Source organism: Sorex araneus, chromosome 6 (genome assembly GCF_027595985.1).
Source record: "Sorex araneus isolate mSorAra2 chromosome 6, mSorAra2.pri, whole genome shotgun sequence".
Taxonomy (NCBI): domain Eukaryota; kingdom Metazoa; phylum Chordata; class Mammalia; order Eulipotyphla; family Soricidae; genus Sorex; species Sorex araneus.
The window spans coordinates 84,809,559-84,833,744 of record NC_073307.1 but is presented as its reverse complement, the minus strand read 5'-3'; the positions used below and the strand labels follow the sequence as shown (position 1 = coordinate 84,833,744).

The 24,186-nt window shown below is 63.6% G+C and overlaps 1 protein-coding gene across 4 annotated transcripts in view; it reads right to left on the bottom strand.

Annotated features, from left to right (window-relative positions):
- TSPAN9 (tetraspanin 9) overlaps window positions 1–24,186 on the bottom strand; it is a 213,495-nt gene that overhangs the window by 70,745 nt on the left and 118,564 nt on the right. For 3 of the 4 annotated variants that reach the window (XM_055142856.1, XM_055142858.1, XM_055142857.1), the window contains one exon: window positions 417–496. In XM_055142856.1, the coding sequence (XP_054998831.1) occupies window positions 417–479 (63 nt within the window). In that variant the 5' untranslated portion in view covers window positions 480–496. Of the gene's footprint in view, window positions 1–416; window positions 1,263–24,186 lie in introns of those variants that run through there. The other variant, XM_004610440.2, reaches the window with a different exon arrangement.

Below are 24,186 nucleotides of genomic sequence, written 5' to 3'. Positions count from 1 at the left end.
ATTCGAGAGGAGTCAGGGAAGCAAGTCAGCAAAACCGTCCCTACTCCTGCTGTCTGCAACTCAGGTGACAGCCCTTAAGAATGCGGTCCCCGCACCGATTCCAGCAGGATCACCCCCCTCCCCGACCCCCCCACCCCTCCACCCCCCATACCCCCGGCCGCCGCCCCTGGAGGCTGTGCCAGCCTGGGGGTGGGGTGCGGAGGCAAACTTTGCCAGCCTGCGGGTCGGGTAAAGCGAGTCCCTCCCGTCAGAGCCGGCAAGTTGGAGCCCCGGTGCGGCCCCGGCGGAGAGGGAGAGAGCGAGCGCGCGGAGAGGGGCTCGCGCGGCGCGCCCGGGCGATGCTGCGGCGGCGGCGGCGGGCGGGCGGGCGGGCGCGAGGAGGGGGGCGCGGGCGAGGGGCCGCGGCGGGCACTTACCCAGAATATCAGATTGAAGAGGAACATCATGTACTTCACGCAGCACAGGCAGCCCCGGGCCATGTTGCACTTCTTAAATTCTAGGAGGAAAACAAAGGACAGGTCCAGGTAAAACACCACGTACTTGCTGCCGCGGGGCGCATGGTACTTGTCCGTCTTGACGCTCGCCGGGGCGCGGCCGGGGCCCCGGGGGCCCGCCGTGCCGTAGAAGGCGCCGGCCGTGAAGCCGCGGCCGAACGGGCGGCCCGAGGTGGACGGCTTGGCGAAGTCCGAGTCCTTGCTGTCCAAAGATGGACTCCGGTGGATGGAAGAATCCTCGCTACTCGACTTCTCCATGCTCGCCTCGTCGCCGGGGCGCGCGGGGGGCGGGGGGCATCGCTCCCGGCGGGGGTCGGAGGGGGCTGCCCGGCGCGGGGGGCAGAGCCGCGCGCGCGCTCCCCGGCTCCGCGCCCGGGGGGCTCCCGGGGCCGCTCGGACGGCGCCTCTGCGGCGCGGCGGCGGTTCCGTGCGCCCCGCGACCCGGCTGGGCCGCGCAACTTAGCGTCTCGGGGGGCGGGGGCCGGGGGGCAGCTTCGGTCTGATTTCTCGCTTTCGGAGCGTCCACTTCTCCCCCCCCGCTTTTCCTTCCAGGACGGGGGTGCACCGGCCGCTCCCCGCGAGGCTCCCCGGGCACTTGGCGGGGCGCTCCGCCTCCTCTCGGCCCCGCGAAGGACTTTGCGGAGCGACCCGTCCGCCCCGGCGGCCGCGGCGGTGCCCAGGGATCGGCCGCCGCTGCAAGCGGGCGCTGGGCTTTCCCTGCGAAATCCCAGCCCCGACTCGCGACTCTGAGGTCTCCCGGAGCCCCCCTGCCGCACCCCGGGCCCGCCTCCTGCTTTGCATCCGACCAATGAGGGCCAGGGCTGCGGGGGGCGCAGCCTCCCCCTTCCCCAATGACACCAGATCTTGAATAGGATTAGCGTTCTGCCGGGTGCCGGTACGAGCGCCCCGCGAAGCCTCCCTAAATGTCAAGGGCTCCGGGGCTAGGGGGGTGGGGTGGGGGTGGGGGGCCGGGGCCGCTGCCCCGCAAAGCCCTGGGTGCCGCGACCCGAGCAACGGGGGGGGGGGGGGTGGCTGGAGGGACAACGGGCAGGGCTCGGAGGGGACGCCGACCCCAGGAAGCGAGCTGGAGGAGAGAGGTTGGGGAAGGGCTGGAGCGGGGAGAGCAGCCCGGCCGCTATCGAGCTGCCCGTCGCCCCCTGTGAACACGGGGTGGGGGCTTGTCCCCGACTCGGGGTACACGGCCCCCCGGCCGCGCGCGCGCACTCCCGTGCACACCCACACAGACACACAGACACACGCGGGCGCACACACACACACACACACACACACACACACACACACACACACTCCGCTTTTGCACACGTGGCTCTGGCTCCGGGGCGCGGGGAGAAGGGGCCGCAGGGGAGGCGCGAGGTGTGGGAACGTTGCCGGGGGGCCTCCGCGGCGCGCGCGCCCTCCCCGCCCCCCTGCGCGCACGCGCGGCTCCTGCAGCTGCGCCAGCCCCCGCCCCCGCGCGCCGGGCCGGCTGGAGCAGGGGGCCGGGCCCGGGTCCCCCCACTAGGCCCTTTCCTATGGCCGGGGCAATGTCGGAGCTACCCGGGGACACGCACCAAGGGGCCCTCCCCCCGGGAGAAGGACACCGAAGGGGCCGCTCCAGGACCTGGCTGAGCCTGGAGCAACCCCCCATCCGAGTCCCCACGCTGCCCCTGCGGTCCCGGGCGCGTGTCCGAGTCCGCACGGCCGCCCCCGGGGGCCCCGGCGGTGGGCTGAGTCGAGCAGGAGACTTGGGGGGGGGTGGTGAGGAGCCCCTGCGCCCCGCAGCAAGGCACCACGCGCGGGGTCTGCAACTGAGCTCCAGCCGCCAGCGCGCAACTGGGCCTCCGGGGGGCGCGCGAGGGACCGAGAGAAGCCCCTCCTCCCCGCGCCCAGGCAGGCTTTCGCCCTCCCGCGGGGTGCAGCGCGGCCGGCCAGGCCCCCTGCAGAAGCAGTGACCTCGCCTGCAAACTAGAATGCTGAGATGCTGAGCGCCCCCTGCCCGCTTCTTGAAAGGAACCTGCAAGGGGGGGGGCACTTGCTTACATGTGGCCAACCCGGTTTGACCCCCACATATGGTCCCCTGAGCGCCTCCAGGTGTGGCCCCAAAGCCTGAATGAATATCAGGGGCCCTACTCTGTATGCTGAAGCCCCCCCACCCTATGAGACTCGGTGTCACTCTTTCTCCTGGGGGTGGCTGGGCTCAGGAGTGCACCCCCTCAGTCAGCGGCTTCCCACCAGGGCATCGTCTTCAGTCCCGTGGGTTCTAGCTGTATGTCACTCTTGCCCTCTGACGTCACAGCTCTCCGACGTCACCCTCGTGACGTCATCACTCCCCAATGTCACATCTTTGATGTGCCTCAGGATCCCTGGGGAGGGGTGGGGGGGGGCTGCAGGAAGGAAGAGCAGGCTCCCCTCCAGCTCCGCGTGCAGGTGTGATCAGCGCGGCTGCGCGGTGGGCGTCTCTGAGCTCTGCCCCCCTGCTCCCGGCTGGGGGGGGGTGATCAGAGCCCCGCCCCGGAGGCCAGGTGAGAACCAGCTGAGCAGCGCTGAGAGCCTGAGGGCCATAAACACTGCGTGGGCAGCTCGGCCGGTGTCCAGCAGGCACAGGACACCCCCAGTCCCCCAGGTGGCCCAGGTCAGCGCGGGCACTGCAGGGCCTGAGCCCGTACCCAGCACCGTAGCCTCAGGCCCCTGCATGGGACAGCGGGGCTGATGGCTGAGAAAGGCTGCTGGGGCCCCCAGCTTCCAGAGTTTGGGAGCCCCCCCCCAAAAAAAATAATGAGGCTCTTATTACCTGACTCAGGTGTCAACAGGGCGTGTCAAGGGCTTCTCTACTGATTCACTTTTTTTGGGGGAGGGAGGTGGGTCACACCCGGGGGTGCTCAGGACTTGCTCCTGGCTTGGGGGATCATAGGGGATGCCGGGGACTGAACCCAGTCGTCCGCGTGCAAGGCAGACACATTGTCCTCTATCTCTCCGGCCCTCCGCACCTTTCCCTTCACTCTCTTCTCCCCACGGCCCCTGGACCGATCCACCTCCCTTTCCACAGTATACACGGAAAATGGCTGGAGCGATAGCACGGCAGGTAGGGCGTTTGCCTTGCACGCGGCCCACCCGGGTTCGATTCCTCCATCCCTCTGGGAGAGCCCGGCAAGCCGCCAAGAGTATCTCGCCCGCACAGCAGAGCCTGGCAAGCTCTCCGTGGCGTATTCGACATGCCAAACACAGTAACAAGTCTCACAATGGAGACGTTACTGGTGCCCGCTCAAGCAAATCGATGAGCAGCGGGACGACAGCGCGACAGTACTGTGCTATGTGCCAGAAACTGCTTCCCTGGCACCTCAGCCCCATCACGTTTGCTGTAAGTTCTGTTCCCTGCTGGTCACTCTTGCCATGTGTGTCCATTAAGAAAACTTCGCGAGTCAGGGCCTCCGGTTTAGTCCACACGAGAATGAGAAACGCGAGACAGAGTCTATGGCGTCCCAGCCCGGGCTCTGCACCTAGAAGTCAGGAACTCGTCACGACACCGTAGGAAATGGATATGGTCTCCACCCCCCGCCCCCCAGCCCCGGTACAGCGCAGGGAAGCGGGACGCCAAAGTTCATGTCTCTTGGGTAAAGCGTGTTCCAATGAGAGGTCACGGGTTGGGGGAGGGGATGCGGGTCGCCCTGGCCTGGTCATCTGCCGACCCCGAGGGGAGAAAGGGGTAGCTCGTCCGTGAAAGCAGACAGCTGGGACAAGAGCCTCGGGAAGGCAGGTTTCGCCAGGAGGACTCCATCCTCCTCCCGCCCGGCAAAAACCAATTAGCCATTCCTAATCCATTATCTGGGGCCGGAGCGAGAGCACAGTGGGGAGGGCGTGGGCCTTGCACGCAGCCGACCCGGGTTCGATCCCCAGCATCCCATAGGGTCCCCCGAGTACCGCCAGGAGGAAATCCTGAGTGCAGATCCAGGAGCATCGCTGGCTGTGACCCCCAAAGCATAATCCATTATCCGTTATTACCCACCAGACCCTGGCTCAGGTGACAGGTGCACAGGTGAGAGGGGCCAGGGGCCGGGTGCGGGTCCACGATGGGCCAGAGGAGACCCACCGTCTGCCCTGACTCCAGGACCAGAACTGCCTCCTATCCCCGACTCCAAGACCTGCCTCTCGCCCCCCAACTCCAAGGCCATGCCTAGAGAACGGCGGGGCCACGTGAGACGGAACCCGGACCCCACGGCCCCCCAGACTCTCCCTGCAGAGATGGGGCTCTCCGGACCGGCTATGAGTAGACAGCATCAGGGGCGGGGTGGACAGGACGGAGGCCAGGCAGGCATGGGTGGGCCTGGCACTGCAGAGGGCACCGAGGAGGCGCCCCCTGGGCAACCTGCCGGAGCCCGTGAAAAGGTGGCACCCCAACCTGGAGCCTTCCAGCAGGGAAAGCTCCAGAAGCCGGCCCTGACAGCAGGGCGGAGAAGGCCGGCTTTTGTGGGTGCCTGGGATCTGGGGTGCGGCAGGAAGCACCCCAGCCCTCTCCCAAAACGCCTCCGCCCACCCTGCTCTGGAGGGCGGGCAGGTACACACTGTCCTTGCGCAGCTCGGAGCATGGGAACGAGGCAGAGCTGCCTTTTCTCTTTCTTTAAACACACACACACACACACACACACACACACACACACACACACACACACACACACACAGTGAAGGCAGTCCCGAATCCCCAGAGGGGCGGCTGAGCGGCCTTGGTAAGATCTGACGCGCCATCTCTGCTGACTGTGGGGACTGTGGAGCTGGCTCCAGGCACCCAGGACACACCTCCCACCGGCGGTGGGACAGGGCAGTCCTGGGTTAGCCCACCCCCCGACAGCCGAGGGGCCCACCAGTTTCCCTCCCCGTCACTCTCCCGCAGATGGGCACCCTGGGAGCCCCGGCCGGCAGCAGGGGTGCAGACACAGTGGCACAAAGCCAGAGCTGATGCCCTGCCCTGGGCCAGCCCGTACCCTGAGGACGCAGGCCAGACCCCGGGCCAGGGGCACGTGCCGCCACAGGCAAAGAGCGGCTCGCACCAGCCTGATTTTCATTTTATTTTATTTACTATTTTTATTTTTGCTTTTTGCATCACACCCGGCAATGCTCAGGGGTCACTCCTGGCTCTGCACTCAGGAATGACCCCTTGGCGGTGCTCGGGGGACCCTATGGGATGCTGGGAATCTAACCCGGCTTAGCGGCGTGCAAGGCAAACACCCTCCCCGCTATGCTGTCACTCCAGCCCCTCAGCCTGATTTTTTAAAACTCCACATCTGGGATGTCTCTCTTCATTGGCAATGGAGAAAATGGCCCTTTTGGCGGCAGGGCAAACTGGTGACCTAAGGGCACCAAAGGAGTGGATGGAGGGGTCCGGCCGGGAGGCGTTGGTGGAGACTCGGCTCTAAGCAGGGGTGGGTAAGGAGGGCCCAGACGCAGGGGTGAGATCCCTCTTCGAGGGGTCACCAGCTCCCCGCCGTGGGATGGTGCGTTATGTTCATCCCCGACCAGGATTCTTGAAGAAGGATCGTTACGATGACGGGAAGACAGTCAGGAAGAAAACAGAAGAGAACAAGCGGGAGGGGTCAGGGGTCATTCGACGAGGGCGTCTGCCCCGCACGCGGCGCCCAGGGCTCGATCCCCAGCTCCCCGCATGACGTACGGCTCCCTGGACGCTGGCCAGGAGTAAGCCCTGAGCAATGGGTGCGGCCCCCACGCCAACACACAATAAAGAGCGGACAGGGACCCCCGAGTCTGCGGGACGAGGCCCCTGAGCTCAGCCCGGGAAATCAGCTGGAGGCCTGAGTTTTCTTGGGCGAGTTTCTCTGCCCCGGGAGGGCAGAACGGACCCCGGCCCCTGCGGAGTCGGGAGGGGCTCTGGCGAGGGCCAGCGGGCAGTCCCATTCTGGGGGCGGGGCAGGGGGGGAGGTCTGTTTGAGGGGCGTCTGTCTGTCAGCTCTGGTCTCCTCAGAGGGGCGTGCTGTGAATTCCACCCGCTCCCCCCACCCCGGCCCTGGCGCACGCTGCAGGGACTTGGGGAGAACTATGGTTGGGGGGGAGGAAGCCCCCCAGGCCTGAGCTCTGGGTCCTCCCCGAGCCCCAAGTTCATCGGCCGGAGGTGGGACCAAGCCAGACGTCGGTGTGGCTGTTCCTGGAGCAGCTCTGGCTGCGGGGGGGAGGGCGGGGGGGAGGTCAGGGTCACGCGTCACCTGCCTGGCGCCAGGCCACAGCCCCTGCCCAGGACACAGGCTGGAAACAGCCCCCCCCCAAGAGTAACTGAGCTTCCGGGTCAGAGGTGGGGGGGTACAGACTGTGGGAGGGGGCTTGGGGGGGATAAGTTGTCCCGGGACTCTCCCTACCCTGGGGGGAGTCAGGCTTCCCGAGGGCCCCCAGGAGATCGGGGGGAGCTGCCCCCTACTGCGGGCGGGGCAGGTGACCATGTACAGGACCGGCCCGTGCTCGGGGTCACCTGTGACTCCTGAGGTGCTGTGGTGGCTCTGGCCCCGTGACCGTGATGGGGAATCCCTCGGCTTACCTGCTCAGGAAATGGGCCCGCGGGCGCCGGAGAGCAGGAAGCAAGGGGAAGGCAACCGAGAGCCCAGGGCTGCCACCAGGCGCTGGTCCCTGCCCGCCAGACGTCTCCAGCCACCCCCCCCCCCCCCCCGCCCGCGCACATGCACAGAGGCACCAACGCCCCTCAGTGCTGGGGGCCGCCGGCTCGTGTGGCCGAGTCGTGGGCGTGGCCCAAGCGCTGGCATGGGCAGGTCAGTCTTCTGGTTGGCTGGTCTGGGGCCGCACTCCTGGCTCTGCACTCAGGGACCCTCCTGGTGGGCTCGAGCGCCCATCTGGGGTACCGGGGTGGAACCCGGGTCGGCCGTGTGCGCGGCAGGCGCCCTCCCTGCTCTGCGACCTTTCCGCATGCCTTTACTCCCAGCGCACTTTCACCTCCAGTGGGGCGGGCAGGAGCCGCGAGCCAAGCTGAGGGCCCCAGGGCGCCCGCAGGGAGCTGCCCCGGCAGGGCTGGGCCGGAGGAGCAGACAGGCCAAGTCTCAGCCCCAGCGGGCCAGCGGGAAAGGAGGGGCACGGGTGCCAGCTGGGGGGCCCTCCCGCGCCCCGCCCCCGCCCTCCTGGCCGGGCCCATCCTCCGAGCAGCTTATCTCGAGCCTTTGCCCAGGGGCCCTCACCCCGGGCTTCTCAGAAGGACACCCCTGCCCCCAAGGGCGGGCCCACCTCCCCACTAAGCCCCCGCAAGGCCAGGCCGGGCCCTGCAGGCTGTCCCCGGAGCACAGCAGGGCTGGCGGCCCCAAGGCTCTGAGGGGCTCTGGCTCCCAGCTGCAGGGCTGAGGCAGGCGTGGGAACTGCCCCGCCCAGATCAACAGTCTCTCCCGCAGGTGCGCGCTGGGAGGCCCCGCCCAGCCGCCAGCTGCCCGGGCACCCGCTGGGGACCCTTTATTTTCCTTCCTTCAGGCCCGTCTTGTGCCCAGAGCCTCACCGGCATCTGGATCAGACACCCTGCACGGAGCAGGGGTAAGGGCACTGCGCTAGGCAGGTACACTGGAAAGCCACACACACACACACACGTACACACACATGTACACACTCACATACACACATGCATACACACATGCATGCACACACATGCACATACACACGAACACACACAAATATGCACACACATACACATGCACACTTATATACACACACATCACTTACGCACACAACATGCACTCACACTCACACACACACCCGCACACATACACCACATGCACGCACACACACTTCCACACACCCAAACACATCCACACACATGCACAGCTGTACATATACACACATGTGCACATACACACTAACACACATGCACACACATGCACACGCAAACATGCATGCACACACATACACACACAACATGCACCCACACGCACACACATACACACCCGCACATATACACACATGCACACACATACACACCCGCACACATACACACATGCACACACATACACACATGCACGCACACATGTAGAAACACATACACATAAACGCGCAGACACACACGCATGTGCCCCAATGTTCCCTCCAGCTGTGCCCAAGCTGCTGTCCGTGCCCCCCAAATGCACCCCACGCAGGGACAGAGCCCAGACGCGCCCCACGGGCCCTCGCCAGCTCCGAACCTTCCCTGGCCCCCGCGGGGTGACCTGCGCCCGCACCCGCCACCGCCCGGCCTCCCTCAGCTTCACTCCCCCTCGCCCCAGCCCCCGCGCCCCCTCCGCTGTCTCCACAGCTGCCCAAGGCTCCTGTCAGACGCTGCCCCCGCGGAGGGAGCCCCCGGCCCGGCTCGGGGACACCCCTCACGACACTGCCAGGGCTGCAGGGGCCAGAGAGACAGCCCAGGGCGAGGCACTGGCTCTGCAGGCCGACCCGGGGTCCAGCCCTGACCCTGCGCCCCCAGGCGGGCCAGGAGTGGACCCGAGCAGGAGCCAGGGACGGCCCTGAGCACAGCGGGGTGTGCGACAGGCCGAGAGCGTCTGAGAAGACGGACCCGCCCGAGCCCCTCGGGCAGCCCCCAGGGGACCCCGGAGACACGGGGAGACGCGCCCGCACGCCCCCGCGCGACTCGGGCCCCCGACGCTCCGAGCAGCGCTTACCTGGCGAGGCCACCCGCTGCAGGCCCCCTCCGGAGTCCCCGCCAGGCCTGGCCATCTCTGCACCCCCGGCGGCCCCTGCGGCTGAACCGAGTCACGCCCCCGGGCCGGGCGCCAGCGCACACCTGCCCGCGCCCACACCCTTGGGCGGCAGAGGAAACGCCGCGGAGGCTGCAGAGGGGGCGCCCCGGCCTGGGCCCCGGCAGCGCCTCCACAGACCCCCCATCTGCCATAAACACAAGCACCCCCCGCCCTGTCACCTCGTACTCGGGGACCCCGGGGGGCAACATACAGGCTGGGAGGGCGGGTTCCAGTTCTAGAAGTCCGGGTCCGGGTCCGAGGCCCGGGCTGCAGAGGCTTCCCCGGAGGAGACGACGGGCACCTCTGCATCTCCTCCTCAGCTGGGAGACGGCCCCCAGCCCTGCCGCCGTCACTCACGAGAGCCAGGAACTCCCGCCCGGGTACTGCCCGCCCAGTCTCCCCAAGCACCCCTGCTCCTCCTGGGCCCCCCACGGGGCCTGTTTCTGGGGAGACCAGCCCCAGCGCACCCCACGGTGACCCTGCGGTGGAAGGGCAGCCGAGGACAGGAGGGTGCAGGCACGTGCCAGTGGGCCGCACAGTCTGGGCTCCCGGGATGTGCCCAGCAGGGCTGGCCTATCAGGGAAGGCTTCCTGGAAGAGGCAGCACGGAGCTGGGAAAGGCAGGAGGGGAACCCGGGCACCTTGCTGGGACCGAGACTGCCGGGTGACACGGAGACTTCGGGGTTGGCACATGTTGGGACCTGCACCGCTCACTGCCCCAGAGCTAAGCGGGGACAAGGAAACTCGGGGGCAAGGGACAGAGATGGTCCAGGCAAGACCCTGGCCGCGGGGGAACCTATACTTCCTTTTACGGGGCGGGGGGAGCGAGGGGGGACCCACACCCGGTGGTGCTCGGGCCTGCTCCTAACTCTGTGCTCGGCGATCACTCCCGGCAGTGCTCAGGGGACCACAAGTGCAAGGCAAGCGCCCTGTCTGCTGTAGCTGCAGCCCCAGAGTCCACACTCATTTGTTTCTGCTTTTTTGGGGTCACACCCGGCGATGCTCAGGGGTTCCTGCTGGCTCTGCGCCCAGGACTCACTCCCGGCAGTGCTCGGGATGGAAGGCCGGAGACCACACGGGCAGCCGCGCAGGGCAGAGGCCCGAGGCTGTACTCTCGCCCCGCCCCGAGCCAACCCTTCTGAGGTCGTGCCCCGGGGTTTCCCAGGCTCCCCGCAGGGTCTGCTCCAGGTGTGGGGGGCACTCCCGGCCCATCCCCGCCCCCGCCCGCGCCTCCGCTCTGCCCGCGCCCCACCCCCGAGGCTCGGGGCCGCCTTCTGCGTCCACGCACAGGCCCTGCCCAGCAAACGCCAAGCGCGGAGGCGCCCACAGGGCGGGCGCGTGCCCTGCAGGGAAACTGCAGCCGGGGAGGTTCGATTCCATCCCAGAACCCGCCCGGGGCAAGCCGGGGCCCAGTGGGGAGCCACAGGATGCTGGGACGCGTAGCGGACACTGCTGGCCCTCGTGTCCACACGCCCGCTGGCCACTCCCAGCTCTGGTGCTTTCACGAGTAGTTAAAGGCGGTTTCCAATTCCAACCCATGCCTGCTTGCTTTCTTTCTTTCTTTCTTTCTTTCTTTCTTTCTTTCTTTCTTTCTTTCTTTCTTTCTTTCTTTCTTTCTTTTTCTTTCTTTTCTTTCTTTCTCTCTCTCTCTTTCTTTCTTTCTTTCTCTCTCTCTCTCTTTCTTTCTTTCTCCCTTCCTTCCTTTCTTCCTTTCTTTCTTTTTTTTTTTTTTTGCTTCTTGGGCCACACCCGGCAATGCTCAGGGGTTCCTCCTGGCTCTGCACTCAGGAATCACCCCTGGCGGTGCTCGGGGGACCCTAAGGGATGCTGAGAATCGAACCCGGGTCAGCTGCGTGCAAGGCAAACGCCCTACCCGCTGTGCTATCGCTCCAGCCCCCCACCCCCTGCCCCCGCACCTTTCTAACTGGCTCCCATGTGCCAGGGCAAGCAGACGCCTGCACCCTTGTCAAAATCTACCCCCAGAAAAAGTCCCAGGCAAGGAGACAAGGACCACCCTGACCCCCACACACTCCCCAGGAGGAAGAGTCCGTGCGAATTGGAAGGCTCACAAATCTGGGAGAGGGGCTGGGGCTGTGGGTGGTCCTGCAGCCCCCCAGTCGGGAGGAGGTGGGCCCGGGCAGCTTCTGTCCAGGCTACATGCAAGGCAGACCGGGTCCTGCCCGCTCAGGACCGCCTCACGGGTCGCGGGAAAACAGACGCCACGCTCACAGGTACACGCAAACGGCTCAGCGCACCCCGGGACACACGCCCCTGCGACTTCTTCGTTTTGTTAGGGGGCCCCAGCCTGCAATGCTCAGGACTCACTCCCAGCTCTGAGCTCAGCAATCATCCCTGGACCATTATGGGACGCCGGGGGTGGAACCCAGGGTGGCCGCGTGCAGGGCGAGCCCCCTGCCTCCCCCCTACACTATCACTCCAGCCTCCCTGCTGCTTCTGATGTCAGCATCCCCCATCCCAGCCCAGGAGTCACTTTCTCGACGACACTTCCCCGAACAGCCCATTTCAAACCTTACGCCAACCCCACCTCCCCGCCCCGCACGCAGTCAAACACCATCTCTCTCGCCAGTTCTTACAGCACAGTCATCTTTTAAAGTGTTTATCGAGCTGGAGCGACAGCACAGCGGGAAGAGCGTTTGCCTTGCACCTGGCGGCCGACCCGGGTTCGATTCCCAGCATCCCATAGGGTCCCCCAAGCACTGTCAGGAGTAATTCCTGAGTGCAGAGCCAGGAGTAATCCCTGAGCACCGCCGGGTGTGACCCAAAAAGAGAAAATAAATTAATTAATTAAATGAAAGTGTTTATCGTTTATTGATTGCATTTGGGGCGAGGGTTCTTGCAAACGGTGTTCGGGAGGCCTGTGGCCCTCCCCGCTAGTCTTAACCAACCAAGCTGTTCGGTGCAATCGTCGGGGTGGGAGGGGGGTCGGCGGGAGTGCTGCTTGGCCCTGCCGTGCCAGGAATGACCCAGCCCGTGCTGGCAGTACTGGGGGCATTCAGGGCGGCACCCGGCAGTGCTTGGGGGAGGCCGTAGTGCGGGGGACTGAATCGGGCTCAGCCGCAGGCCAGGCCCTCGCCACACCCCTGTGCTGTCTCTCTAACCCCAACTTGCTCCTCCTCCCTCCCCCACCAGAACAAGCTTCGCAAGGCCAGAATTCCCGTCATTCCGCCCGTGTGGGATCACACAGTCCGGAACGGCCTCGAAAAGGGCAGAGTCCTAATCAGTTCTGAAAGAATGAATGAATGAGGGGGCTGGAGCGAGAGCACAGCGGGGAGGGCGTTTCCCTTGCACGTGGCCGACCTGGGCTCAATCTCCAGCATCCCATAGGGTCCCCCGAGCACTGCCGGGAGTGATTCCTGAGTGCAGAGCCAGGAGTAACCCCTGAGCATCGCCAGATAAAGAAAGAATGAATGAATGAATGAATCCATGAATGCTCACTCCCCGCAGCTGCAATGAGGGTCTCACCTCGTGGTCAGTCCCACACCAGGGGCCGCGCCCGTCCGTCTGAAGGGCTCTGAGCTCTGCGGGGAGCAGCCTGCGGGCGGGTCCCAGGCGAGCCCTTTGCCCCCTCTGCACACACTGGCCCAAGTGCGACTTCCGTCCCGTCCCAGCGGTGAGAGCCCAGCGGCCCGGGCCCCGAGGCCAGCTCACGCTGCTATTTTAAGCGCCGCGGGCCCTGGCTGTAGCAGGCAGCCCAGGCGGGCTGGCGCCGGGGGGAGGTGGGTGAAGCCGCTTCACTCGGAGTCTGTCCCGGGGATCTCCGGGAGGGCTGGAGGAGGGGGGCGGTGGGGGGGTGTCTCATTTTCCTGCACACCCACACCCCTCCCCAGCCTCCTCCGGAGGGACGGGAACTTCCAGGCACCCCCCCTCCAACCCAGGAGCCCCCAACCGTGGGCTAAGTGAGTCAAAGGTTTGACTCCACCACCCCTGAGTGTGGACCCCCCTGTCCCACCCCCCGTGAGTGTGAGCAGGCGTGCAAGCCCCACCCCGCCAGCCCAGGCACTTCCCACAAAGACTGAGCAGCGTCGGGGCCAGAAGGGCAGTGGCCGAGCCGCTGCCTCTGGCACCGCTGGAAGGGCCTGGCCAGCCCTGCCCCCTCACCCCCAAGGGCACAGTGGGGAGGGCGTTTGCCTTGCACGTAACCAACCCGGGTTCGATTCCCAGCATCCCATAGGGTCCCCCGAGCACCCCAGGAGTAATTCCTGAGTGCAGAGCCAGGAGTAACCCCTGAGCATCGCCGGGTATGACCACCCCCGCCCCCAAAAACAAAGAGACAAAAAAAATGAATGAATGAATGAATGAATGAATGAATGAATGCTCTCCTGTAGGGACTTCGCTCCTTTCCGAGACGTGAACTGCAGTGATGAGAGTGGCCACGGGCCCATCCTCCTGCACACCCCCGCCCCCGCCTCCTCAGGAGGGATGGGACGTTCCGGGACCCCCCCGCTGGCATGATCATAGCCCCCCACACCATGGGGCACACCTGCGGACCACGGTGCTCCGCGCTGAGGGGGGGGGAGCCATCCGCCAGCCACAGGGCCTGGGACAAAACAGGGGTGCCAAGCTGTGTCCCCCCCACCCCCGCCTCGGGAGGGTCACTGCCACCCGGGGCCCGGGAAGGGTCGCCCTGTGTCCTCTGCCACGGGGGTGCCGGCCCTGCTCCCAGCCACCCTCCTTCAGGGCCCCTCGGTGCCATGGAGCAGAGGTCCAGGTGCGAGCTCCTCAGACCTCCCAGCTACCAGCTCGTCCTGCAGGTCACGCACGGCCACGGTCTGCGGGTCTAATTGCTCAGTTTAAGCCACATCAGCGCCGGGAAAGAGCCTCGAGGTGCCGGGAGGTGCTGTGATTAGGGGCCCGCGGCCCTCGCTCCCAGCTCCTCATCCATCTCCGGGCTCCAAACACCGTCCACCCCTTCAGGAGACAGACCCACCACCTGGAGGGTAGGGGCGGGGTGGGGCGGGGGGCGGGGATTCCTCGCATTTCCTCAGTGGAGGAAGGTTCCAGAAGCTGAGGGTCTGCCCACGATCACCCGGTGCTCTTCCCTTCCCCCTGCCCCCTTTCTTGGCTTAAATCCACCGGGGGGGGAGGGGGTCCACGGGGCGGGGCGGGAACGTTGGCAGGAAGGAGAGGAGCTGTTCCGGGGGCTTTGCAGGGGCTGGAGCAACAGCACAGCCGGGAGGGCGTCTGCCTTACACGCGGCCGACCCGGGTTCGATTCCCAGATTCCCAGCATCCCATAGGGTCCCCTGAGCACTGCCAGGAGTCATTCCTCAGTGCAGAGCCGGGAGGGACCCCTGAGCATCGCCGGGTGTGACCCACAAAGCAGGGGGCTTTGCATAGGCGCCCCTCACTTTGCATACGGCGATCCCCGGAGCCGAGGAAGTGGCTGAAGTGACGCGCCAGGCGGTGGGCTGACTGGCCAGGCGGTGGGCTGACCGGCCAGGCGCGGCCGGCGGGGCCCGAGCCCGGCACTTTCCCCGTGCTGTGCTTCTCCCCCGCCAGACCCTGGGGCCAGCCTGGCCTTCTCGAGCCGCCCCTTTGCTGGGGGACAGCAGACATGGTCCTGGGCTTCGTCTGGTTCTGGGGTCCCACCTCGCAGCATCCAGGGCTCCCTCCCGGCGGGGAGCCGGAACCAGACCCGGGCCGGCCAGAGCTGCCCACACGAGCCCATCAGACACGTGCAGGGGAAGGGAGACGAGGGACGGGGTCAGGTCGCCGGGGCGCGGCTCTGCTCTCCCAGCAGCCCCCACGGCCAGCCCCGCAGCCTCCTTCGGGACGGCTGTCACCCCGTCACCGCAGCAGGGCTCCTGCCGCCGACCCCAGGTCCACATCCCGCCCCGACCCAGCCGGCGTCTTGTCCCGTCTCCCAGCCAAGCTGCCCCAGTTCCGGGCCTCATTTAGCATCCCCTCCCTGGACACAGCTGGCCCAGTTACAGAGCATCCCCCGCCACACGCACACACACACACGCACACATGCACACACACATGCACACACATGCACACACATGCACACACATGCACACACACATGCACACACATGCACGCACACACACGCACTCGCACACACAAGAACGCACGCACACGCATGCATACAAACATGCACGCGCGCACACACACACACACACACACACACACATGCTCCCACCCTCCTCCCCGCAAACGGACCTTCAGCTGCTGGCACAGGGAGCCAGAGGGGGCTCCCGCCAAGTCCCCTCGGCCTCTCCCCGTGCCAGCCAGGGCCCAGCACTCCCGAGCACTGGCTTCATGGATGACCCAGGCCCGGCCCTCGAGCCTCATCGGTTCTGGCAGTATATGGGACGGGAGAGAAGGGCGCCAATCACGGGAGGGAGGGAGGGAGGGAGAGGGGGTGAGGGAGCGGGAGGGAGAGAGAGGGCGGAGGGCCAGGGAGAGCCTCCTCGCGGGAGGCCAGACACAGCGAGGCGATCAGCTCAGGAACCCTGAGAGCGGGGACGGGGCCAAGCACCCCCCCCTGAGGCCCCCGCCCTCGGGCAGCCACCGGAAGCGGCAGATTAGCAGTTTCCCCGTTCCGTGGGCCCGCATCTCCCGAGCAGAAAGCCTGTCTGATCTGGGTGAGTTACTCGTGTAATTAACTTCCCTAATCTGCTCTCGCAGCCCACCTTCCCCGAGAGGCAGCTGCCCCTGCGCCGGGCTGACAAGGGGCGGGCAGGGGCCCTAGGGAGGCATAGCGTCCCTCGGGGCCTGCAGAAGCCAGTCTACTGCACATCACTCGCACACACGTGCACACACGCACGCGCACACACACACACACACACACACACACACCCCTCTGCAAACACGTCAGCCCCAAGGCCCTCCAGGGCATACAGGCCCCTCAGACACACACATGCATGTACACACAGCTTGCTTACACACAACGCACACATTACATATACATGTGCTTGTGTGCACATGCACACACGTCTGTACATGTGCACATGCAACTGCAAACACATTAATCCCCAAAGGTCCTCCAGGACCCACAGAACCTCTAACAACCGCAGGCACACATGTGCACGCACACAGACACACAGGAACATAGCACATGAACATATACATACGTGTTCACATGCAAACAATTCAAAGGTCCTCTGGAACACACTGCCCTCTGACACACATGTGCATGCACAGACACATATATGCACACGTGTGTATGCACAACACGCATGTACGCAGGCCCAGAACACACAGGCACGTGCAAATGTGTCACTCCCGCAGGCCCCCGGGACACACGGGCCTCTGGCCCAGATGTGCCCGCATGCGCAGTGCACCAGTGGGCCTGGCGCCTCTGGTCAGTCTGGACGCTGGGCACGGTGCGGGCCTGAGTCCAGGCACCCTCGGGACCCACCAGGCAGCCCCCTGCCCTGTGCGGCAGAGGAGGCGAGGAGTGGAGGGCAAAGGCGGGAAAGAAACCCAGCGAGGAGGCAGGGACAGGCCAGGGGTCGCTGCGTGGGGGCTGGAGAGCCGGCCGGACACCCCGCTCTGCCTCGGAAACGCCCTGAGCTCTGGGCAACCCTCAGGAGCCCTGGGAGCCACAGTCTTCCCATCTGCAAAATGGGCCTCCAGCCTCCCTCCCTCCAGGGCTCTCTCCCAGGAGCCACAGCCCGATACCTCGTCCTGCGGAAGCTACTGGCACCCCCCGCAACTCCAGTGCCCGGCCTGAGCCCACACCTGCTGCCTCGACTTCCTGCCCTGAGACGGAGGGGGTGCCGGGCCATGTAGGCAGGGTTGTCTGCGACCAATCTGAGCTCTACCTCTTGCCGAGTCACTCGCTTGGCCCATGCCTCAGTTTCCCCCCTGCCCCGCTGAATAATGAGGACAATCAACATGCAGCCACTTCCAGAACTGGAAACCCCTGGGCACAGCCACGGCAGCCTCGCAGGTGGCCTCACGGGCCCTGCCGGGACCCTCCCCGCAGAACCAGAGGCCCAGGTCCTCCCCCCGGGGCACCCGCTGACGTGCCCCGGGACCCTCGCTTCGCCACGCCAAACGTGCCCGTCCTCTCCGCGGTTACTCACGCGGCCTCCCACGGATCTCTCGCACCCTGCCCACTCTCTGCCTTGCCTTCCCGGGCTGCCAAGGCACTCCCGATCGCAAGCGGCTGAGTCGCTCCATCTGATCCAGGCGGAGCTGCCAGCACCCGCCCCAGCCTGGCACCCGGGGGGGGGGGGCAGAGAAACCGTGGGTGACGGAGTCATCAATGAACGCACCAAGCCCCTGGCTCTGAGGAACGTAAACGCTCCGAACGGCATCAGGCCGGAGGCGTTCTTGGTTTTATTTTGATATTTTGGAGTAGGGAAGGAGCTAGGCGTACACCCTGCAATGCTCAGGGCTGACTCCTGGCTCTGTGCTCAGGGCTTACTCCTGGCTCTGTGCTCCTTTGTGCTCAGGGCTTACTCCTGGCTCTGTGCTCAGGGATCACTCCTGGCTCTGTGCTCAGGGATTACTCCTGGCTCTGTGCTCAGGGATCACTCCTGGCTCTGTGCTTCTTTGTGCTCAGGGCTTACTCCTGGCTCTGTGCTCAGGGCTTACTCCTGGCTCTGTGCTCAGGGATCACTCCTGGCTCTGTGCTCAGGGCTGACTCCTGGCTCTGTGCTCATGGATCACTCCTGGCTCTGTGCTCAGGGCTTACTCCTGGATCTGTGCTCAGGGATCACTCCTGGTGGGCTCGGGGGTTGAGGGGGGTGGCGGGTGCATACGGGATGCTGGGTATGGAACCCAGGTCAGCCGTTGCAAGGCAAAAGCCCTCCCCTCTATACTATCTCTCTGACCCCTGAAGCCACGCTGGGTGGGAACACTGCTTCCACCCATGCAGTGGGCACTGAATACCCTCCACCTGCCCCCAGAGGCCATGTGAGACCCCCACAACCACACACACACACACACACACACACACGCATGCACGCACACACACACACACGCACACACAGCATCCTGAGCAGTGTCAGACCAGCCTGGGTCTCTCATCAGGCACATCAGCCCGAGCTCTGCCTCTGTGAAGCTAAGGACAGGACGGGGGAGGGGGCAGCTAGGAACATGTGCTGTTGACTTTCTCTTTCAGCAGGGGCCAGAGAGATAGCACATTGGTTAGGGCACTTGGTGTGCATGTGGCCAACCCCAGGTTGGATCCCCAGCACCCCATAAGGTCCCCCGAGGCCCGCCAGGAGTGATCCCGGAGTGCCAGAGTCAGGAGTCAGCCCTGGGCATCACTGGGTGTGGCCCCCAGAACACACAGAAAGGAGCCCTCCCCCACCCCCCACCCCCCGAGCGGGCAGACCTGTGAGTTCAAGTCCCCATGATCTGCTTCAAACTATCTGGAAGGTTCTGCCTTTCATTTTTTGGTTTCCTCATTCACACGGTTCATGAGTGTGACTCGGCGACAGGACAGGGCTGTTCAAGTGCTCGCCTTGCATGCGACCAACCCTAGTTCAGTCCCAACACTGGATACGGCCCCGTAAGGGCCGCCAGGAGTGATCCCTGAGCACAGAACCGGGAGTCAGCTCAGAGCACAGCCGGATCTGGCCCCCCAACCAATCCCTCAAAAGAGTCCATGAAGGGTGTTCAATCACTGTATGACTGAAACTCAAACAGGAGAGCTTTGTAGGGGTAGCTCACGGTGATCCAAAAAAAAAAAAACTTGGATGACTTAAAATAATTATTTGTTCATGTAAAAAAAAAAAAGTCCATGTGGGGCTGGAGCGATAGCACAGAGGGGAGGGCGTTTGCCTTACACACCACCGACCCGGGTCCAATTCCCGGCATCCCATATGGTCCCCTGAGCACCGCCAGGAGTAATTCCTGAGTGCAGAGCTCAGGAGTAACCCCTGAGCATCACCGGGTGTGACCCAAAAAGAAAAAAAAAAGTCCATGAATGCCAATGAGTCAGTAGCATTCTGACAAGGCAGGGTCACTAGACACAGGATAAATAACCAACCTACAAAAGGGGAAAGAAGTAAGTTCCGATGCTATCTCCCGCTCTGGCTTCAGGAGGTTTGCGCTCGAGTGGAGGGGACAGACGAGCAAATACGATTTGGTCCACATTCAAGTGAGGCCCCCCCCAATCCCAGAGCAGTGGAGTGACGGGTTCAAGGACACGCCCCTGACTTTGAGAGTTGAACCCTGAGTTTTGCACCCGGGGCGATACCGAGAGCCGCACTGGCAAACACTGCGGAAGCCAGAGCAGATCCGGCCTCGGACATCAAGGGCTGAGATTCCGCGTGCAGGAGCCGAGCCCAATCCCAGCATTGCTCGGAGCCGGGCGGAGCCCACAAGAACCACCAACGGCAGCCCCAAGTAAAATACAGCACACACACATGCACTCGGCCACACTCACACAGACACTCGTGCACGTATGTGCATACACAAGCGAGCGCGTGTGCGTGCTTGCATGCACACTCACACACACACAGAGTTTATTGAGAACTTATTACCAGGGTCGAAATCTACTTTCTCCAATCCATACAACACGCCTGCAAGGGTCCCCCTGCATCCCGCAGCAAACAGGTGAGCAAGCTTCCGTCCCACCCCCTGGACAACGCAGACCAGAGCCGGGAACGTCTGACCCTGGCATGTCTTCATCACATGTCGTACACCCGAGAGCCTCCCCCTCCTCCTCTCCCCCACCCGGGCCCCCGCTTCGGTCTTTCTGCTGAGTGAGGAGCAGCCCCACCAACAAGGTCACTTCCCTGAGAAGCCCAGGGCGAATCCTCAGACTCCTCCTGCTAACTCTGTCCCGATGGCCCCGGGCCCAGCCACCCCCTCCTCTTCTTCGTGCCATCGTGTCCTCCGTGCAGCCTCTCCACTGACCTGCTCTTCACCCGGCCTATAAGAGGCAACCACCCCGCTCCTCTCGGCAGCCTGAGCCCTCCACGGCGCCCTCACGACCATCCTGGCAAGACGATTTCTCCTCACGGTGACCCAACTCTAAAGCCTCTCCAAGCTTGTTACTTGGGATACGCCCTCCTTCCTTCCTCCCTCCCCCTCCCTCCTCCCTCCCTTCTTCCTTCCTCCCTCCTCCCTCCTTCTGTCCCTCCCTCCTCCTCCTCCCTCCCTCCTTCTCCTCCCTCCCTCCCTCCTTCCCTCCCTCCCTTCCCTCCCTTTCTCCGCCCCTCCTCCCTCCTTCCATCCCTCCCTCCTCCTCCTCCCTCCCTTCCTCCCTCCCTCCCTCCTTCCCTCCCTCCCTTCCCTCCCTTTCTCCTTCCCTCCTCCCTCCTTCCATCCCTCCCTCCTCCTCCTCCCTCCCTTCCTCCCTCCCTCCTTCCCTCCCTCCCTTCCCTCCCTTTCTCCTTCCCTCCTCCCATCCCTCCCTCCTCCTTCCCTTCCTCCCTCCTTCCCTCCCTCCCTTTCTCCTTCCCTCCTTCCTTCCCTCCCTCCCTCTCTCCTTCCCTCCCTCCCTTTCTCCTTCCCTCCTTCCTTCCTTCTCCCTCCCTCCCTCCTTCCTCTCTCCCTTCCTTCCTTTGTTCTCCCTTCCTCATTTCCTCCCTCCCTCCCTCCTTCCCTGACTAGTGGTGCAGAGACAGCGCTATCTCTCCAGCTGCCCCGCCTAGCACACCAGCTCTCTGCACTCCCACTCCTGTGCGTCCTGCAAGACCCCACCAAGCAGCATCTCCTCTGGGTGGGCTCCGCACTCCCTGGCGCTCCGAGTCACCCTTTCTGATCTGCCTTGGCTACAGTCTCCACTGCAGCCCTTCCCCTGCCAGCCTTTCTCCACCTTTGCAAGGAGAGATGCTTAAGGGTGAGAAAGGGTTGAATTGGGGGCCGGAGCGATAGCACAGCGGGGAGGGCGTTTGCTTTGCACGCAGTCGATCCGGGTTCAATCCCCGGCATCCCATAGGGTCCCCCGAGCACTGCCAGGAGTAATTCCTGAGTGCAGAGCCAGGAGTGACCCCTGAGCATCGCTGGGTGTGACCCAAAAAGAGAAAAAAAAGGGGGTTGAATTCTCTTTGTGTTGAACTCTCAGGTCCAACTCAAGAATTTTCTGTATGGTGCCGGAGAGATAGCACAGTGGGTAGGGTGCTTGCCTCGCACGCAGCCGACCCGGGTTCGATCCCCAGTATCCCACATGGCCCCCCAAGCACCACCAGGCGTGAGCCCTGAGTGCAGAGCCAGTAGGAACACCCGAGCACTGCCAGGCATGGTCCAAAAAACAAACAACACTCCTCCCCAAATGAAAGACCCAAAGGGTTTAAGGAAAAGGAAATAAAGAACTGCTGAACGTATGCTAATCTGTTCAACCTTGGAAACACTCCATGGAAGTTGAGTAAACTGGCGAATTCGTCCATCAGGGTTCTTTATTCCCAGGGGCGAGGTGGCAGACTCCTGAGCAGTGGCGAGGACGCTCTGACCCCACTAGCACTTACTGGCCAACTGGCAGTTCGACCCAAGGGTCCGAGTATGCAGTGCTGCTCCAGTCCCGTGGTGCTGGGGACTCCCCGGGGGGCAGGCTGGCAATGGTCAGGATCCTCCAGGGCCGAGCCCGGCAATGCTCCAGGGACCATGTTATCACGGGGTCCAAACCGGGGTCAGTCACATGCAAGGCAAGGCCCTTAACCCCTGTCCTATCTTTCCAGCCCGCCTGTCACTTTTTTTTAGGGGGGTCACACCCGGCAATGCTCAGGGGTTCCTCCTGGCTCTTCACTCAGGAACTACTCCGGGCAGTGCTGGGGGACCCTATGGGGTGCTGGGAATCGAACCCGGGTTGTCTGCGTGCAAGGCAAACGCCCTCCCCGCTGTGTCGCTTGTCTTTTTATTGTAAGCACCGGCCCTCTGCCGGGTCCGAGAGAGCAAAGGGGAAAGCCCTGGCCGTGTGTGCAGCCAAGCCCAGTTCAATCCCCGGCTCCACATACGGTCCCCCAGGCACTGCCAGGAGTGACCCCTGAGCACTGCAGCTGTGGTCCAACCCCCTCCTCCCAATAATCCTTTGTGTAAGGAGTTAAGGCCAAGCGTCCTTTCCTGCTTCGGGAGGGGGCGCATACCCGGCGGTACTCAGGGGTCTCCCGTGAGGTTCACGCGCTCCAGGACTCCAGCTTCCCACGCCAGGCGCGTGCTCCAGCTCTCCCCGGCACCACGGTCACCTGGAACACTGGCTGGCAGGACCGTGGGAACCACCCGAGCTTCCCGGCTGACAGGCACTGCCTCTGGCGACGCCGGTGACAAAGGAGAGGAAAATCCCCCTGTCGAGGAGCAACGCATCTGAGCGGTAATAGATGTGTGGCTCTGACCCACATGAGTTAATTGGCTGATTGTCTCCATTTGCTTTCATCAGACGCAACTCCCAGATTAGTGCTTCTCAGAGCGCGGGTCACCACTCATTAGCGGGTTATGAAATCAGTTTAGTGGGTCAGGTAGAGTATTTAAAAACAGAGACAACATTACAACAGAAGCGGCCAGAACGTATCTCGCTTGATCCTTTTCGAGAAGCCTGTCTGTCTGGGTTTGGTTGAGGGTCACGGCTAAGGTTGCTGAGGCTTTCTGTCGGCGGGGGCTTGCTCCCAGCTGTGCTCAGGGGACCAGCAAGGCCAGGGAGGGAACCTGGGCCTCCTGCATGCAAAGCACATGCTCAGCCCACGGAGTTCTCTCTCCAGCCCCCATGAATAATTTTTCAGGTGTATATGTGAGCATACACATACATGCATACACACATATACGCATGCAAACACACAGACACACATATACACACATGCACACATGCATACACACAGACACACACATACACATACATGCATACACACATGTACTCACACATATACACATGCATACACACATGCAAACACGTACATACACACATACATACACACATACCAATACGCACACACACATGCATACATACATGCACACGCATATACACATGTAAACACACGCGTATTCAAATACACGTGCAGACACACACATGTATACTCACACATATACACACATACTCACATATATACATATGCATACACACATGCACACACAAATATACATACATACACACATATATGCATACACACATATACACATGCAAACACACGTGTACACACATATACACAGATGCATACACACACTCACACACCCATACACATACATGCATACACGCATACACACACACTCTGGCTCAGAGACCCTGAGAAACACAGCCCTGAAGCTCTAACGGTGCACACGGCCCACAAGGGTCTCGGAGCGAGAACTGAGGGCCCGTGGGAATTTGCGCTCTCCAGGCATGAAATCCAGAACCGGTTCCTTTCTGCAGGGAGCCGCACCTGGCGGGGAGATTGTCCAGCTGCAGGAAGCACACTCGGATCACCCCTTCCAAGATGGAAATGTGCTGAGCGGGTGCCAGCAAGTGACGTGTGCCGTGAGCAGAGGCAGGGGGTCTGTCAGTGGGAAAGTGAGTTCCGGAGTCACGTGCCCCCGTCACAGCCCCGCTGGTGGGCAGGAACGCAGGCCGGGACCCCAGATTTGAGGGGCCACGGGCAAGAGGGACGGCTGAGTGCCCCGGCCCCACAGCAAGGACGGACAACCTGCCCGGAACTCTTCCCGCGCGGCCCCGCCTCTCCATGCCTGAAACACATCAAAACTGGTGCCAAAACTGCACGGCGTGTGCACGGCCCCGACTCTACCTTCCCAGGCCCGTTCCAGGGAGAAAACCAATTCTGACTGGAGCCAATCTTTTATCCGTTACAAATTCCACTCAGCTGGCGGCCGCGTGGAGAGCAAGGAGACGCCGCCTCCCACCGACTCGTCCACAGGGGAGGGGCCGGGGCGGTAGTACAGAGGGGAGGGCACCCGCCAGGCCGGCCTCCACCCCGGGCACCCGAGACCGTCCCCCGGGCACCGGCAGGAGTGATCCCTGAGGGCAGAGCCAGGAGTCGGCTCTGAGCACGGCTGGGGGGGGCACAACCCAAACACGAAATAAAACAGAAGGAACACATCCCCCCCACCCCGGGGGGCGTTTCGAGAT